General features: G+C 42.6%; 1 protein-coding gene and 1 long non-coding RNA gene across 3 annotated transcripts in view; one reads left to right on the top strand and one right to left on the bottom strand.

The window, feature by feature from the left end:
* Window positions 1-712: 712 nt before the first annotated feature.
* Window positions 713-3,265, top strand: LOC131460815 (uncharacterized). The gene is made up of 3 exons (XR_009240417.1): window positions 713-874; window positions 2,165-2,282; window positions 2,990-3,265. It is a non-coding gene; the product is annotated as an uncharacterized LOC131460815 (long non-coding RNA).
* A 574-nt stretch (window positions 3,266-3,839) lies between these two features.
* Window positions 3,840-15,560, bottom strand: part of mmp24 (matrix metallopeptidase 24) — a 29,713-nt gene continuing 17,992 nt past the window's right edge. For both annotated transcript variants that reach the window (XM_058631599.1, XM_058631600.1), the window contains exons 8-10: window positions 12,750-12,888; window positions 11,118-11,384; window positions 3,840-10,524 (exon numbers count right to left, since the gene is read on the bottom strand). In XM_058631599.1, the coding sequence (XP_058487582.1) occupies window positions 10,160-10,524; window positions 11,118-11,384; window positions 12,750-12,888 (771 nt within the window). In that variant the 3' untranslated portion in view covers window positions 3,840-10,159. The remainder of the gene's footprint in view (window positions 10,525-11,117; window positions 11,385-12,749; window positions 12,889-15,560) is intronic.

A 15,560-nucleotide genomic window follows, 5' to 3' on the forward strand; every position in this document is an offset into this window, starting at 1 on the left:
TTTAGCAACAGCTAATGTATTTAGCATTTTACTTCTGATTTACTATTTCAATTTATCATCAGTGAATACACCTAGCATTTTATAATTGATTTACGATTTCAATTTAGCATTTAGCATCAGCTAATGCATTTAGCATTTTAAATTTAAGCAAAATACCATTATTGTTGACTAGCTTCATACACATATATGTATGTATATATATATATATATATATATATATATATATATATATATATATATATATACATGCATATATGTATGTATATACTGTATGTACACACACACGCCTCGCTTCGGCAATCGCTCTGATACCGCATTTGAAGGAATGTCCACGCTGTTCCTTGAATTGCGACAAAGTGGTTTTATTGCTGTGCATTGTCCATAAACAAGGAAAATCAAACAAACAAACAAAACAGCTTCATGAAGACACCTCCGCGCCACAGCGATCAAAAACCGGTTGCCCTTCCGGGTCAAAACCTGACAAGGACAGTGAACAATGCCTCCTATATGCACCTGAGCTCCCCCTCTGACAGCACAGTGGCCCCACACACACACACACTGAGTGAATTACACCAAACCTCATCACACAACCAAGCACATTCGGCTCCTACATATATATATATTTATATATATATCACACTTTGCTACATTACTAGCAACATTGTGATGGAAAAAGCACATGCGGCACAAACAATCGGCAGGGAGTGAGACATCCTTCAGCTCACATACGATCTCTGGAGCGATCTCACTTTGACAACACGTCTTCGGGAAACTCTGCCTGGAAACAGGGGCAAAGAAAAACCGCGCGTGCTCACCGGAACCAGCGGCCGACAGAGACAGACGTGTCTCACAGGCAACGAGGGGTCGATATTAGGTGGGAGACAATTAATTGTTCTCCCTGACAGGGACAACTAATCACACACACACACACACACAAGTCTGTGCTGTTTCCTCTGTGGGCGGAGCCTCACTGTCGTAAACATGACAGTTATTTTCAGTCACATTGGAAAACATAAGTGAATTAAAGGTCCTGCGATGCAGATAACACTGACACACAAGTCACACTGTCGTTGTTTTTGCTGCGTCCACACTTCTCTGTACATTCTGCTCTGGAGTCCCCTGTCGTTCACACTATCCTGTTATTATCCGGATAAGTTGTAAAACGGGTGAAACGGTTTCGCACATCGACTTGGTTCGTAATTGGTTTTGTACGGTGGCCCTGGAGTGCCAAACACAAGAAAACACAACAACATTAACAAAGCAAAGAGCTAATGTTGTAATGTCCAGGGCCACCATAGTTTGGTATTTAAAAGCTAACATGTACAGCACAACCTGACACCACTGTCATAAATTAGAAGACCTTACTTCAAAATATAATATAATTTAAATAATAATTTACATTTTTAATAAATAATTTATTTAATGGTTTAAATTTTGTAAAAAAAACAAAACAAAAAAACAAGCTCACTCTGCCTCACCAAATCCCAGAGAGAAAATCAGTGATTTTAGCTCATGGGGACACAGGAGCTGCTGGTCCTCTGCTGCCTCGTGTGGTCACTTTGTGTCACTGAGGTCAATCTGAACAAAGGGTTTCATACACACAAAATAAGACATTTGAACTTAGCGATGGAGGCAGCAATGGATCATCTCCTGTGTGTGTGATGTTAAAATCACTGATTTTCTCTGTGGGGTTTGGTGCAGAGAGAGTGAGTGTTTTTACAAAGTCAAACAAATCTCATCAATCAAAGTGAACGACGGCAGCGAGGAAGAAGGAAAACAATATGTGACACAAAGAGACAGAGGAGCTATATTTAGCCTCCCTCCCTCTGTGTGTGTGTGTGTGTGTGTGTGTCTCACAGCTGTAGAGAGGAGGTGAGCTGATGTTCTGAATGCTGATGAAGATGCTCTGAAGTTCATGAATGAAGCTTGTGTCGCTCTTCAGCTCGAAGAAAAGTGTGTCAATAAAAATAACACACAAGTGCTTTGAATTCACCTCTATATGAATGAATGAATGAGGTGAATTTCCTGTAAATAAATCAATCAATAAATCTTAGTTTTCAGGAGGTCAATTATTATCTATTATCTACTCGACATCTCAAAAAAAGGCTTTGTGTCACTGTCAGACCGAGTTTGTGAACACCTGTACCTGTGCGACTTTGTCCAGGTGCGACTTCCTGAACCAGGGATGGGCGGAGAGCAGAGCCGCGAGAAGACGATAGAGGACATAGGAGACGAGACAGAGGAACACGAGGACACTCCGGCCTCTGCAGCTGCTGCTGAAGGTCAGAGCTGAGACTTTAATGTTTAACCTTTGTGAATGTCCACGTTAAAAACTGAACCTGCTTAAGAATTGTGATATTTTTAAGTTTTTTTGAGCCTCACAGAAAAACTGTGACATTTGCACGTTTGTGCACACGTGCACCGCAAACTAAACAAAGCCAGCTCCTAAGTAAGTTTCATGGCCACGCCCTTTTGACTCAATAACATTTTGCCTTTGATGTGACGAGCACATACCGACGTGTTTTAATGTTGGTTACGACAAACGTGCTCAGACGAATTTGTTCATTTTACGTAGCATGCAAATTTTCCAAAATGGACGCCCAAAATGCCAAAATGGCCGACCTCCTGTTGAGTTGAGGCCATTATTGCGATGGACATTTGTGTTCGTCTTGGGCTGTTACAGGTTCCCACCAAGTTCTGTGAAATTCGGTGCAACAAAGTTTTGGCTCGCTCCATTTAGTTTCACCTCAGGGGGGCACTGTCGAGCCCTGATGCAACACACAGGTCCAAGCGCAATGATAATATCGCATTTTTGCCACGCCTGACCTCCATGCCAAGTGTCCAGAGTTTTTATGCACGTTAACCCGCTCAAAAATGACCACAAAGCCACGGAATTCTAATAATAATCTGAAGGAAAACAACAGGTTCCTCGCGGCCCCTGATGTTCGTGCTCGGGCCCCAATAATGACGCTCAACCATTCCTCGACAGACACCGCAGGTGAGCTGCCCCAGTGCATGATGGGAAACCGGCAGGTTGACAACATGTGTTTCATGATCTCCTGCACCAACTGGTACTGAACGGGTCGTCAGCGCAGCAGCAGCAGCAGCAGCGATGATGTGGACGTGAGGACGGAGACGTCAGATCCCCACAGTGTTACTGAAGAGTTAGACAAGGAGCAAGAAGATGTTTCCTGCTCTGAAAAAGTTAGTACTTGTAGAATTACTGTCATGTTCTGTAAAAAATAAAACTTCTTTTTTCTCTGAACTCTCCTGCTTCGTTTCTTTAACACACACGTGTGTGTTCATGTGACTAAATTACACGCACAAGACAGAAAAACACAGATCACCTGTGACTCTTCTGACTGGAAACTGGGGTTTTCGTCACTTAGGTGAGCCGCTCCTTCCTCACACCAAACCGCATAGAGAAAATCAATGATTTTAGCATCACAGCACACAGGAGGAGATCTACTGCTGCCTCCATCACTAAGTTCAAATGTGTTAAGTTACAAATTTGTTATTTATAACCCTTCGTTCAGATTGACCTCAGTGACATAAAGTGACCACACGAGGCAGCAGTAGACCAGCAGCTCCTGTGTCCCTGTGAGCTAAAATCACTGATTTTCTCTATGGGGTTTGGTGTGGGAGAGTGAGTGGTTTACAAACTTCAGTTTCCTGTTGGAAAAGTGTGTCTGACAGTGAGATAAAGACGTGAAAATGTTCTTAAGATATCGTAGACTTCAGCTGACATAGTTTTAAACTTTTGTTTAAATGGCTAAAATCTGTATTTCCTTGCATAATTTCACTAAAATAATCGCCAAACAGAGAAAAATGCAGCTAAGACAATGAAAATGCTTTTATTGACATTTCTTTGTTAACAGAAACATTGTGTTATTGGTATATAATCAACACGGGACAAAAGAACCTTTTAAATAATAAAAAAAAAACGTCATGTTTTAATAAATAATAAAACTTTAGCAATAAAACTATAGAGTCAATGTAAACATGCCTATATTTCTGCATAAGCGTCGTCATAAAAACAGTACAACATCATGTGCAAAGAATGAAAAAAGGTTCATCGTCGTGAGAGAAGAAAAATAATTTTGTAATTAAAAAAGAAAAAAAAACAGTTTGTGATGTAAAAATGTGATTTTTTAGATTTTAATAATCAACCCTTTTATTTTATTTTTTTAAAAAGACCCAGAAAAAGAAATCAGAACTTTATTTACACAAAACGTCTCTTTTTTAATAAGAAAAACAAAATTAAGTGAGTCGCCGTTTTTTTTTTTTTAAAGCTATTTCTGATAAAACTTAATTGTGATATTAACCCCAAAGATTTTCACTTCAAAAACTCTGCCCAGACTAGCTCTGATATGTTTTTATTCACCTACATTTATCGTAAATGTTTACGTATGTATGTTTTAGAGAAAAGAACGTGAGGAACTAAAGGCAACATGAGTTACGCTGCGCTCACACACCGGGCGAGTTACGCTGCGCTCACACACGCGACAAAATCAAGGCCGACGCTTCTGTGTGGATGCTCGGAGCTCTACGACACTTATCTGTTGTGGAAACGTCTGCGGAGGAGAAACCGTCCCCACGGTGCCTTGATATCCTTGAATGTTTGTGAATGGTTTTGAAAATCGCACTAAATCAACATGGGTCGTTGAAAGTGCATGAATTTTCAGCCAGAAATTAGTTCATATTTAGATACACGTCTCTTGCTGCAAGATGTGCCCTTTAAGTTTCCCACGGGTCCTTGAAATCCTTCAAAGTTTGTGAAAAAATGAATTCAAGAGCATTCTTCAAATTCACAAACCTTTCAAGTATTTGAAGGCACCTTGGGAACCCTGCATGGTACCGTCAAGAGAACCATGTTGTTGCTTGAGTTCCATGGTACTGTACAGCAGTGATTCCCAAAAATGTTTTTGGTTTGTTAACACGCATAAAATGACGGTGTCATGTACTCACCAGTGTCCAGACTCCGCTCGGGTAAGCGTATTATTACGACACATTCTCTCTTTATCACTTTAAACCGTCGTCTTGTTTCACGGCAACCGTCGCGGAATCGGACACAACGCGGCAAGTTTCACCGTTAAATTCGGGGGAGCTCCGTGTGGACGAGAGCCAGTTGAAGGTAGCGGTGAAACTGGCCTCCGTGTGGTTATTGATGGACGGATTCTCCTCTGCAGGCGTTTCCACAAACAGAGAGAGCAACAGTGCTTTGGTTGATGGTGAAAAGAAATGCTAAGCGACTTCTGTTGGCGTCACATAACGCACAAAATGATCCTGTGGCGCGACAAATCGCATGTGAACACAGCATTAAAGGACCTAACCCCAACACATGCAGCAGACAAGAGTTCCACTCCAGGCCAATTATCCCAAATTTCCAGTTAATTATCATGAATTCCCGTGGAAAGTTTCTGGAAATCGACCCCTTTGCTCACAATTTTCTTTTTCTTTCTATGATGCAAAGCTACATTTTCAGGTGTTTTGATCCAACAGTGAAGAGGAGAAGTTATTGCTAATGAAAACCATCATCATGAGATCATTGTCATCATCATTTCGTCCAAAATCCCAAACGCCTCCTTCAAGGACTTTAACGTTTCTGCTTCGATATTTACGCTGCAGCTTTTGTTCTCACGCCGGGGGAAACACAAGGACAAGGTTTTTGTGCGGTAGGCAATTTTCCTTCTGAAAACATTCCGTGTTCCCACAGACGGAGGCGGGTGAACCGTGTTCACTCACGTCTCCACTCTGTGTCGACTGAAAAACCCAGGGGAGGAATGGAGACACTCCATCGATTTGTGCTGAATTGCTCTCGACAAGTGGCAGCTAATCTGCGAGGCTGTGTCGCAAGAACACATTCAATTACTGTGGGATGGCGACGGTCGTGGATGAGGTGCAATGGAGGCGAGCGGAGAGACGCCATGTCCCATTTTAAATGTATGGACTACCTCCCGTGTTCTTTTAAATGCAGGTAAATGTACTTTAATACAAAGTTAAGTTGGACAAGATTAACTTTGGTCTTTTCTGTTTTTTACCAATACTTTATCAATGATTACTGCACACCATGGTCGGGGTCCCCACACCTTGATTGACATCAAATTCAAAGACTTTTCAAGGACTTTCCAGGACCAATTCCCTCAAATTTAAGGACAGTGATTGTCCTGGGGATCTTGGTCAAAGTCAGTCTTTGTTGTTTGTGTTTGGTGAGACGGAGATCTCACAGGATCACGTCGTCATTTTCTCAACTTTACTCGCTCATTGTTCTGCACGGAATCTCACGTGTCCACAACACGGCTCGTAACTATCAGTCCACGTTTGTCCTGCGTCGGCCTCGTCGACATACATCACACAACGCAGGGCATGAAACGGTAGGTGGCGTCGTAATAAAAATCTCTATTGGATGGTTTTCAAAACTTTCAGGGGCCTTGAATCCCCAGCCCCATTCACAAACCTTCAAGGATTTCAAGGACCTTTGGAAACCCTGAAGGGGACATCTTGCAGCAGGAGACATTTATCTAAATATTAACTTCTTTCTGGCAGATGATTCAAGCATGTTCAATGACCCATGTCTATTTAGAGCAATTTTCAAAAACTTACAAGGGCCTTGAATCATTTTTTCAACAAATTTGCATAATCTTTGCCAATTCAAAATGATGTAAATTGTTACAGGTATGTCTGTAAATGATTCGGGTCCCTGGTCTTTAAACACCAAAGACATCGTTTTCTGTGTGAACGAAGCGTTCAATCGTCAAACTGTGAAACTACAACAGACGCAGCCAAATGAGAGGCGAGTGTGGGCGGGGGGACAGACGGACAGATGAAGAGAGTGACTCAGCACAGAGACGAGAGGTCAGTGCTGGCAGAGACAATTACGAGAAGACGGTGAGTAAAGGGGAAGGGAGGACAGTGGGATTAAAGCGAGAGATGTCGTTTCCATTAAAGCTTTGTGAACAGGAGTAACTTCATTAAGGTCAGCTGATGTTGACAGAATGCTAATACAGACCCACACGTGTCCTCTGTCCAGCTCCTCCTACACGCCAGCTTATCGTCCTCCATCCAAACCCAGCTGTCCTCCACCTCTCTGTCCACTGTCCTCTCGCTGTCCTGCTTCACTTTCACCGCAAGACAGAAATATGAGGGAAAACAACAAATGAACCAAAAAACAAACAAACAAGCTCAGCTCTGCGACGCCTCCTCTGCCGGTGAAGCTAACAGCTACGCTAACAGGGGTGAGTCAGCAGATTTGTTATGGAATTAGTTTTGTGTCAATGTCATCAAACAAAAAAGCAAGCTTAGCTTAGTTTATTGTTTTGTATTTGTTTGAAAATACACTTTTTGTTTGAAATTATCATAATTTCGCTTGATCCGATTCTTTTTATGTATTTTCAGGCAAATAAAATACAAAAAGCTACACTAAGCAAAGCAAAGCTAAGCTAAGAGGTCACTGGAAGCTTTAAGTTAAAACACCCCAAAACATGGAAAAGTAATGAGGCTACACTTTATTATTATTACAATTTAACAGCTTCCTGCGACTCGAAAAGGTGAAATATCGCAATATTTCGTGTGGCGATATTAGACACCATTTCGCACATAATTTTTTAACTGACGTTACAAATAAACATTCAAGTGTTAAAATTATCATAAAAAAAATCAATTCCGTCAACTGGATGGTGCCAAGTGCTCGCTGGCACTGTTGTGAGTGTATCGCAATATAAATTTGCAAATACTTCTGTGATATCGTGCTAATATCGCATCGTGACTTAAATATCGAGATAATATCGTATCTCTGGTGGTGTCTCTGGCGATTCTAACCCCAAATAAGAATACATTTATTTTATTTTCCTTCAAAGAAATTTAATAAATAAAAATGTTAAAGCTAAATTTTAAAGAAGAACTTAAAAGTTCCTGTGAGTTTTAAGACACATTTACCGACTTTGCATTTAAAACTTCGCAATGTTGGAGTAACGTCAAGACCAGCTTAACGAAAAGACTTCACCCTAACCTGCAAAAAAACCAAGACGGTTTAATTGAAATCCAATCTCTTTAAAGTAGCAATAACCATGTAAAATGAGACAACACATTATATTTAAATTTCTATAAATAGGAAATAAATAACAAGTTGTCTGAAATAGAAACAAAGGTATAAAAAACATGTGATGTAACATTCATGAATAAAATGCAAACTGTGTGATAGAAACCCTTATGTATATATATATGTATGTGTATATATATATATATATATATATATATGTATATATATATATATATATATACACATATATACACCGCTGCCTTCATGACCAACGAAATGGTTGTAATTTTTTACCACATGTTGATGAAACTGGCGTCACGCGGAGTTAAAAGTCTAAAAGATTTTCTTTTTTTCCACTTGCAGCAGCGTCGTAACTCGTTCCGTGTTCAGGCCGGACGTGTCTATCGCACAAATCGCGACGGCCAATCAGCGCTGAGATTCTCCGGATGACGTCACATACTCGCCAGCGTCCAGACTCCGCTCTGGGAAGTGTATAATTTCTGTGTGTGGACACTCGGAGCTGTTCGACACTTTATCTTCTGTGGAAACGTCTGCAGAGAAGAAAGCGTCGTCTTGTGGTGGATTCACAACAACCACACGGAGACGGACACAACATTGTGAAGCTCCCAAAGTTAACGGTGAAGATCTCCATGTTGTGTCGGCTCCGTGTGGCCGTGGAGTGGAGTGGCTCAGTGGTTAAGACCGGTACCCTGTCTTTTGCCCTGTGTGCAAAAGACATCATGGTCGCAATGGTCACAATGGTCGCAAGTTCGACTCCAACCCTGGCTGATTTTACTCAATTCCATTGTAAGTTGCTGTGGATTAAAGCGTCTGCTAAATGACATGTAATGTAATGTTGTGAATCCACCACAAGACGACGCTTTCTTCTCTGCAGATGTTTCCACATGAGAGTGCAACAATGCTTTGGTTGATGGTGAAAAGAAATGCGTCACAAAATGATCCCGTGGCGCGATAAATCACGTTCGGTGTGAACACATCATGAGGCGGTGGTTATGTTGAATGTTAAAGTCTGCTGGGACAGAGTTAAGACTTCTGCACTGTCACTGTACGCTGACGACTCACTCTTCTACGCACAGTTCTGGGCCGCATTTTGTCGATCGACACAGCTTTTAAAAAAGTGTTTGACTTTAAGATCTGAGATAATGCTTGAGAGGATGTTGTTGTTGTTGTTGTTGTTGTTGTGTGCGGCGAAAAAAGAGAGACGGGACCTCTGTGATGGATTTATAAATCTGTTCCGCTCCGTTGTTGTGAGGAACCACCTCAACCACCTCTCGACGTGGAGGAGCAGCGGTTCTATTCTGAGCCCCTCCCAGATGTCCGAGCTCCTCACCCTGATCCCTAAGGCTGAGCCTGGCTACCACGAGGAGTAAAATCATTTCAGTCGCTTGTATTCGCAATCTTGTTCTTTCGGTCATTACCCAAAGCTCATGACCGTAGGAGAGAGTTGGAACGTAGATCGAAAGGTAAATTGAGAGCTTCACCTGTGTGTCTGCATTACTGCCGACGCCGCACCGAGCCGCCTGTCGATCTACTGTTCCATCCTTCCCTCACTCGTGAATGAGACCCTGAGGTAATTAAACTCCTCCACTTGAGGCAGGACCTCTTCCCCGACCCAGAGAGGGCACATTTTATAGATCCATACAACTAAAAAACAAACTAAACCACAGAGAGATCCTTGGTTTTCTTTTTGTTATGGCCTTTCTACCTACATTTAACTTCAAGTTTTTTTTTTGGAATTATTACATTTTATTTTCTGATTTTTTTTCCCAGACTCCCAAGTTGAAGTTCACACTAACAAGCTGTCACTGGAGAAGTAACTTGGACGTGGTATCTGGCTTAGGAAAGTCTCTCTTTCCTCTTTTGTTTTCACTGAGAAGGAGATTTATGTGTTGAGTCAGTCGATTAATTGAGACTGAAGACATTCAGTTCCTCCTCCACTTTCTTTTACACATCTTCAAAAAGATAAAGTCAGTAAACTTTGTGTTTTACACAGACAGGCACGAGTCTCTGGCCAATCAGGGTTCGAGTCCCACAATCCTTTGGCCATTCAAGCCAACGTCGGCTTGCTAACAGTGTGACCACTTGGGGGAGAGTTGCCTGTCATACCCACTCCTGCACGGGGTATTTGTAGAAGTGCGGCGTCATGGTATTCTGCTGCACTCCTTTGTTCTTGAACTGGAAAATCGTGTACACCAGCACCAGGATGCACAGCGACAGGATGCAAGGGATGACGACGGCGATGGCATTGACCGTCGTCGGGACGTCGTTGATGGTCACCATGATGTCCACGTCGTCCAGCGGCAGCTGGCGGTCTCCGCGGTTACCGCTGCCGCCAGAGCGCTCCATGTCCGACTGATCACAGCCCATCCAGTCACGCAGGATGGACTTTGGATATCCGGGTTCCACTGTCAGCTTCTGGTTGTCGAACTTCCAGTATTCCTTCCCTTTGTAGAAGTAAGTGTAGTCTGAGGATGGAGGGGAGGGGGCGGAGAAGAGTTATGGGGTGGAGGAAAGTGGGTAAATATTTTGTTGTATCATGGCACTTTTCAATTCTAAAAGTTCTAGTTCTACTCTTCCAGTAAAGTTTTTTATAGAATCTGTTTGTCTGTAGGAACTCTCTCGTCACTACCACAGAAATGAAATGTTGCTTTGAGCCTTCCAGTGGTTTTTAAATTAGCAGTTTGTCTTGGCGCAGTGCAAAAGCCCTGTGTCATAATCGCAAAACACGAAATTCCTCCAAATTCATCATCCGATTGATGTGGTTGTGACACCAACACAAAATATTAACTCTTTATAATTGGAAAATAGTCCTAGAATGTCTGTAACTTCAGAGTTTCCCTTTCAGTACTCAAATTTACTACTCATACGGAATAAAGTGGCCGTATAAATTGACAGTAGTTGTGAACGTTTGTTCATCTCTGTATGTCGGACTGACGACCTGTCCAGGGTGTGACCTTTCACCCCACATCAGCCGGGATTGGCCCCACCACCCTGTGACCCTCATGTGGAGGACAAAGCGGTAGATGGAGAGAGTAAGAAGAAGAGTAGTGACACTTACATCCCTCCCGGCTGATAAAGGCCCCCTGTGGTGAATCTGGGATTCCCTTCCACACAGTGACGGGTTTCGGGTACCCTGGGTCCACGGTGCGCTTGTCCTCATTGTAGCGCCAGTACTGGTCTCCTTGGAAGAAGTAGGTCTTCCCGACCGGCTCCCAGCGCAGCGCCGCGTCGATGCCATCTTTGGGCAGGCAGCTGCCCAGCTCCACCAGGCTGTGAGGGTAACCCGGCTCTGCCGTCACCTCCTTAAACACCCAGAACTTATCACCTGGAAGACACAAGGAGAAAAATACACTTCTTCATATTCTCCAGAGCTGTGTTCACAGGTAAAATAACAGATGTAAAAAAACTCATCTGTGATTGGACACTCGTTCTGCGGGAGTCCTGAGGTTTTACCGTAATGACAAGTATATGGGTGCAAGGCCGAGTCACACCCTGGACAGATCACCGGTCCATAGTTTTTGAACTTTCCAGATATCACAAATTCAATTCCAAAACTACCAGAAAGCAGACAAATGGAGCTTTGCGCCCATATACTTGTCATTACGGTAGAACCTCAGGACTTCCACGGGAACGAGTGTGCAATCACAGGTGAGATTCACTGGCGCGTCACACATTTGTGATGTCAGCGTCTCAGTGCCGTGATTCCAAAACGGTTGAATATTTAATTGAACATTTTTTTCATATGTTGTATATTTTATATTCATGTTCTAACATCCTTTCTCAGACCTGCAACTCAAACACGACACAAGAAAATCCTGCAAGAAAATCAGCTGCAGCTTTATCTCCCCTTCCTTGTGGGGACAAAAATCAAGTTCCCAAAGTGTAAATGATCACATTTTAGGGTTTTAGGGTGGAGACGTGTTGACATAAGGTGAATGTAAGTCAATGTAATGTCCTTTGAAGCTATGGAAACCAAACCAGACTGTGTGTGTGTGTGAGGGAGAGACAGAGAGAGAGCTGAGAGACCAAAGCTATTAATACCTGCTGGCTAGCTGTGATAGCAGGACGCCATCAGACCGTGTGTGTGTGAGAGAGAGACAGAGATGTCTCCACAGTGAGCAGGACATGACGCTGGTCTCACAAATTCATCAGTTAACTGAATAAGTGATTATTATTTTGAGTTCATGCTCCCCCACTGCTCCACCATTCTCCATTTCACGCTTTATTCAATATCGCGGTAGAGGACGAGGACGGAGCCTGAAAACAGCCGAGCAGATGGTGGACACAGATTTGGACGTCCCTCGTGTCATGCTGCAAACTTTTCTCCACTGGACTCAGCTGATTTCAGATCCGGTCCAAGAGGAAAAAGTCAAAAAGAAATTGAAAAATGCTAAATCACAAAACAGTTGAAATTTTGATCATGTTTTGTGACATCATCAGAGGACATATTCTTACCAAACTCGAATGGGAATTTTCAAAACCATGCTTGGTTATCAAATACAAAAGAAAATTGAGATAAACCCGAGCAGAACCTGCTTGGTGAAGATTAACATTTTTAAAAAAAAAGAGAATAGAATTTAAAAAAAAATCTTCAAAATTGGATACTTTCCATGGGAAACAAGGGGGGGAGGTTAAATAGAGTTGTTAGTCCCTTTGTTAGGATCCTGCTCGCATGTTTCTTATCTCGTACCTTTAAAGAAGACAAATTTTCCGTCAGATCTCTCATAGGCAGCGTCGATGCGAGGTGGCAGGCCTTTCCAGAACTGATCGATCTGCATGGGGTAACCCTCCTGCACCTTGTTGTTCCTCAGGCGCCAGAACCATCGGTCCTACAACACAGTGAGGTCAGAAGGTCAATATCACTGAAGGACCCAACACAAGATGACTTTATTAAAGACAATTCAGAATGAGTCACAAACGTTCTGAGAAGAAACATCTGGTTTCATGAGGGTTTGTTTGTCAATGGCTGATTTATATGTGGACTAGACTAAAATCTCGATGGGTCAGCAGACAAAACTTAACAACCAGCTAAGTAACAACCAACCAGCCAACCACCTGTCTACCAAACAACCAGCCAACAAACTACTAAACCAACCAGCCAACCACCTGCCTACCAAACAACCAGCCAACAAACTACTAAACCAACCAGCCAACCACCTGTCTACCAAACAACCAGCCAACAAACTACTAAACCAACCAGCCAACCACCTGCCTACCAAACAACCAGCCAATAAAACTACTAAACCAACCAGACAACCACATGTCTATCAAACAACCAGCCAACAAACTACTAAACCAACCAACCAACCAACCATCTGTCTACCAAACAACCAGCCAACAAACTACTAAACCAACCAACCAACCAACCACCCACCTGTCTACCAAACAACCAGCCAACAAACTACTAAACCATCCAACCAACCAAACAACTAGCCAACAAACTACTAAACCAACCAAACAACCACCTGTCTACCAAACAACCAGCCAACAAACTACTAAACTAACCAAACAACCAGCTAACAAACTACTAACCCAACCAACTGACCACCTGTCTACCAATGGCTGGCTACATTCGGGACGGATGGGATAAGTGGAAAGTCGTGTGCCTTGCCGCACTGGATGTAGAGGATGTCGAGGTTGTGTATATATTCACGATAATTGGAATGCTCTCGTTGGGATGTGGTATGTTCCTGCAATACCGGAAACTGAGAAAGATCGGCAATGAGTTGATCAATGTGAAGGTGGAAAGCGCAATAACAAAGAGGGCTATGGTTGGGCTGCGCTCCGACGTCTCCACAACCCTTGAGCACGTGAAAAGAATGGAGAAGCAAAGCGAGGCGAATCCTACAGATGAGATGGATGACTAAAGGGGGAAAAAAAAAAAAAAGATGAATTGACCTCTATTGATTGGATCATTGTGTGACTTTTGGGAAGTTGAACATGCCAGGCAACAAGTCGAGACTGTCACTCACGACGGAATATTATGGACACATGTACAGACACACATAGAGTCTGATTTGACTGTCTAGAGCTAGACTACTGAGTGCTACCTGATACTGAAACATGTTTTTGTCAAAAGTCATAAGAAAAGAATAATTATGTATTGTATGATGATAATGGGGGCGGGACTAGATAAGCTTTTGCTTCTCCCGCTTTCCCTTTTGGTTATGTGTATTGTGTGAACTACACTGATGTGTGATGAGTGATCTAAATGTCATGACCGAAATATAAATAAATAAATAAATAAATAAATAAATAAATAAATAAATAAATAAATAAATAAATAAATAAATAAACCAACCACCCAACCAACTGTCTACCAAACAACTAGCCAATAAGGGAGCAAAGAAACAAAAACACTCCAGCAGTTTGTTTTACTTTCACGTTTAAAGGGGACATATTATGCAAAATCAACTCTTTAACCATTTCAATACTCATATTTGGGACTCTGGAGGCCCTACCAGTTGCCAAAGTGTGGAAAAAGAATACTCAGGCATTTTTTCGTGGTCCCTCTTAGTGTAAGTTTAGGCGATAAAACACGCAATGTTGAATTCCCTGCGCGTTATGACGGCAGCAGGCGCATTTCACCACGAATGTTATCACCCACCAGTAAGTTTACTTGGAGAGCTCCACCTTAGCTCCCCCTTAGCTCCCCCTTAGCTCCACCTTAGCTCCACCTTAGCTCCACCTTGTCCCTATAAAATGCGAGAGTGCAGGCGAGGGAGGAAGAGCGGTATTATGTCAACGCGGAGGGACAAGTGTGCTGTTGGTGGCTGCACAGTGGAGCACAGTGTTTTACACAAACTTCCAGCCTCAGAGGATTTTATATATGAAGCTAATGTGCCGGATAAAGTCAGCAAACGTGTGTTTGTGTGTTCGCACCACTTCACATCAGACTGCGGCCAGCGGTCGCCGTATTTAGTCAGCGACCGCATTTCACCGACGTACAAACACACACATTGTTAAGAAAAGGTCAAATAGAGGTCATAACTGACCATTCTGACACGTCCTAATTAAAAATATTTGTTCAGTACGTCCTCCATGACCGGAGCACAGACTCAGTCTGATACAGTCACATACAGCGGCAGTTTATGCAGCGATCAGCGGTGCTGTCCCTAACTGTTTTTAACTGATTTACAGTTGGACAGTGTTCGGCTTGATCCTTGTGTCGGACGTCTCTTCCTGTGACGCCACTCTCGCTGTTTTCCGCGCACGCTGCCATGTCTGTGATCATTAGGACACCAGGGAACTATTTTAACTTGGGGAAATAGGGTATAATATGTCTCATTTAATGTTCAGGTGTGTGTTCATATGACTGTATCATGAAACTGTCTCACTTTCTCATGTCAACATATCCTTGCTGCATAAAAATGTGTGTACACACACACACACACACACAACTGAAATGATCCACCATCATCCTTCAGCTGCTCTAATGTTTTTCTGTCTGAAGAGAGAAAATCAATGCAGCAGTTAAAGAAGCCTCACTGTGGAAACATCC

Source organism: Solea solea, chromosome 6 (assembly GCF_958295425.1).
Source record: "Solea solea chromosome 6, fSolSol10.1, whole genome shotgun sequence".
NCBI classification, from domain to species: domain Eukaryota; kingdom Metazoa; phylum Chordata; class Actinopteri; order Pleuronectiformes; family Soleidae; genus Solea; species Solea solea.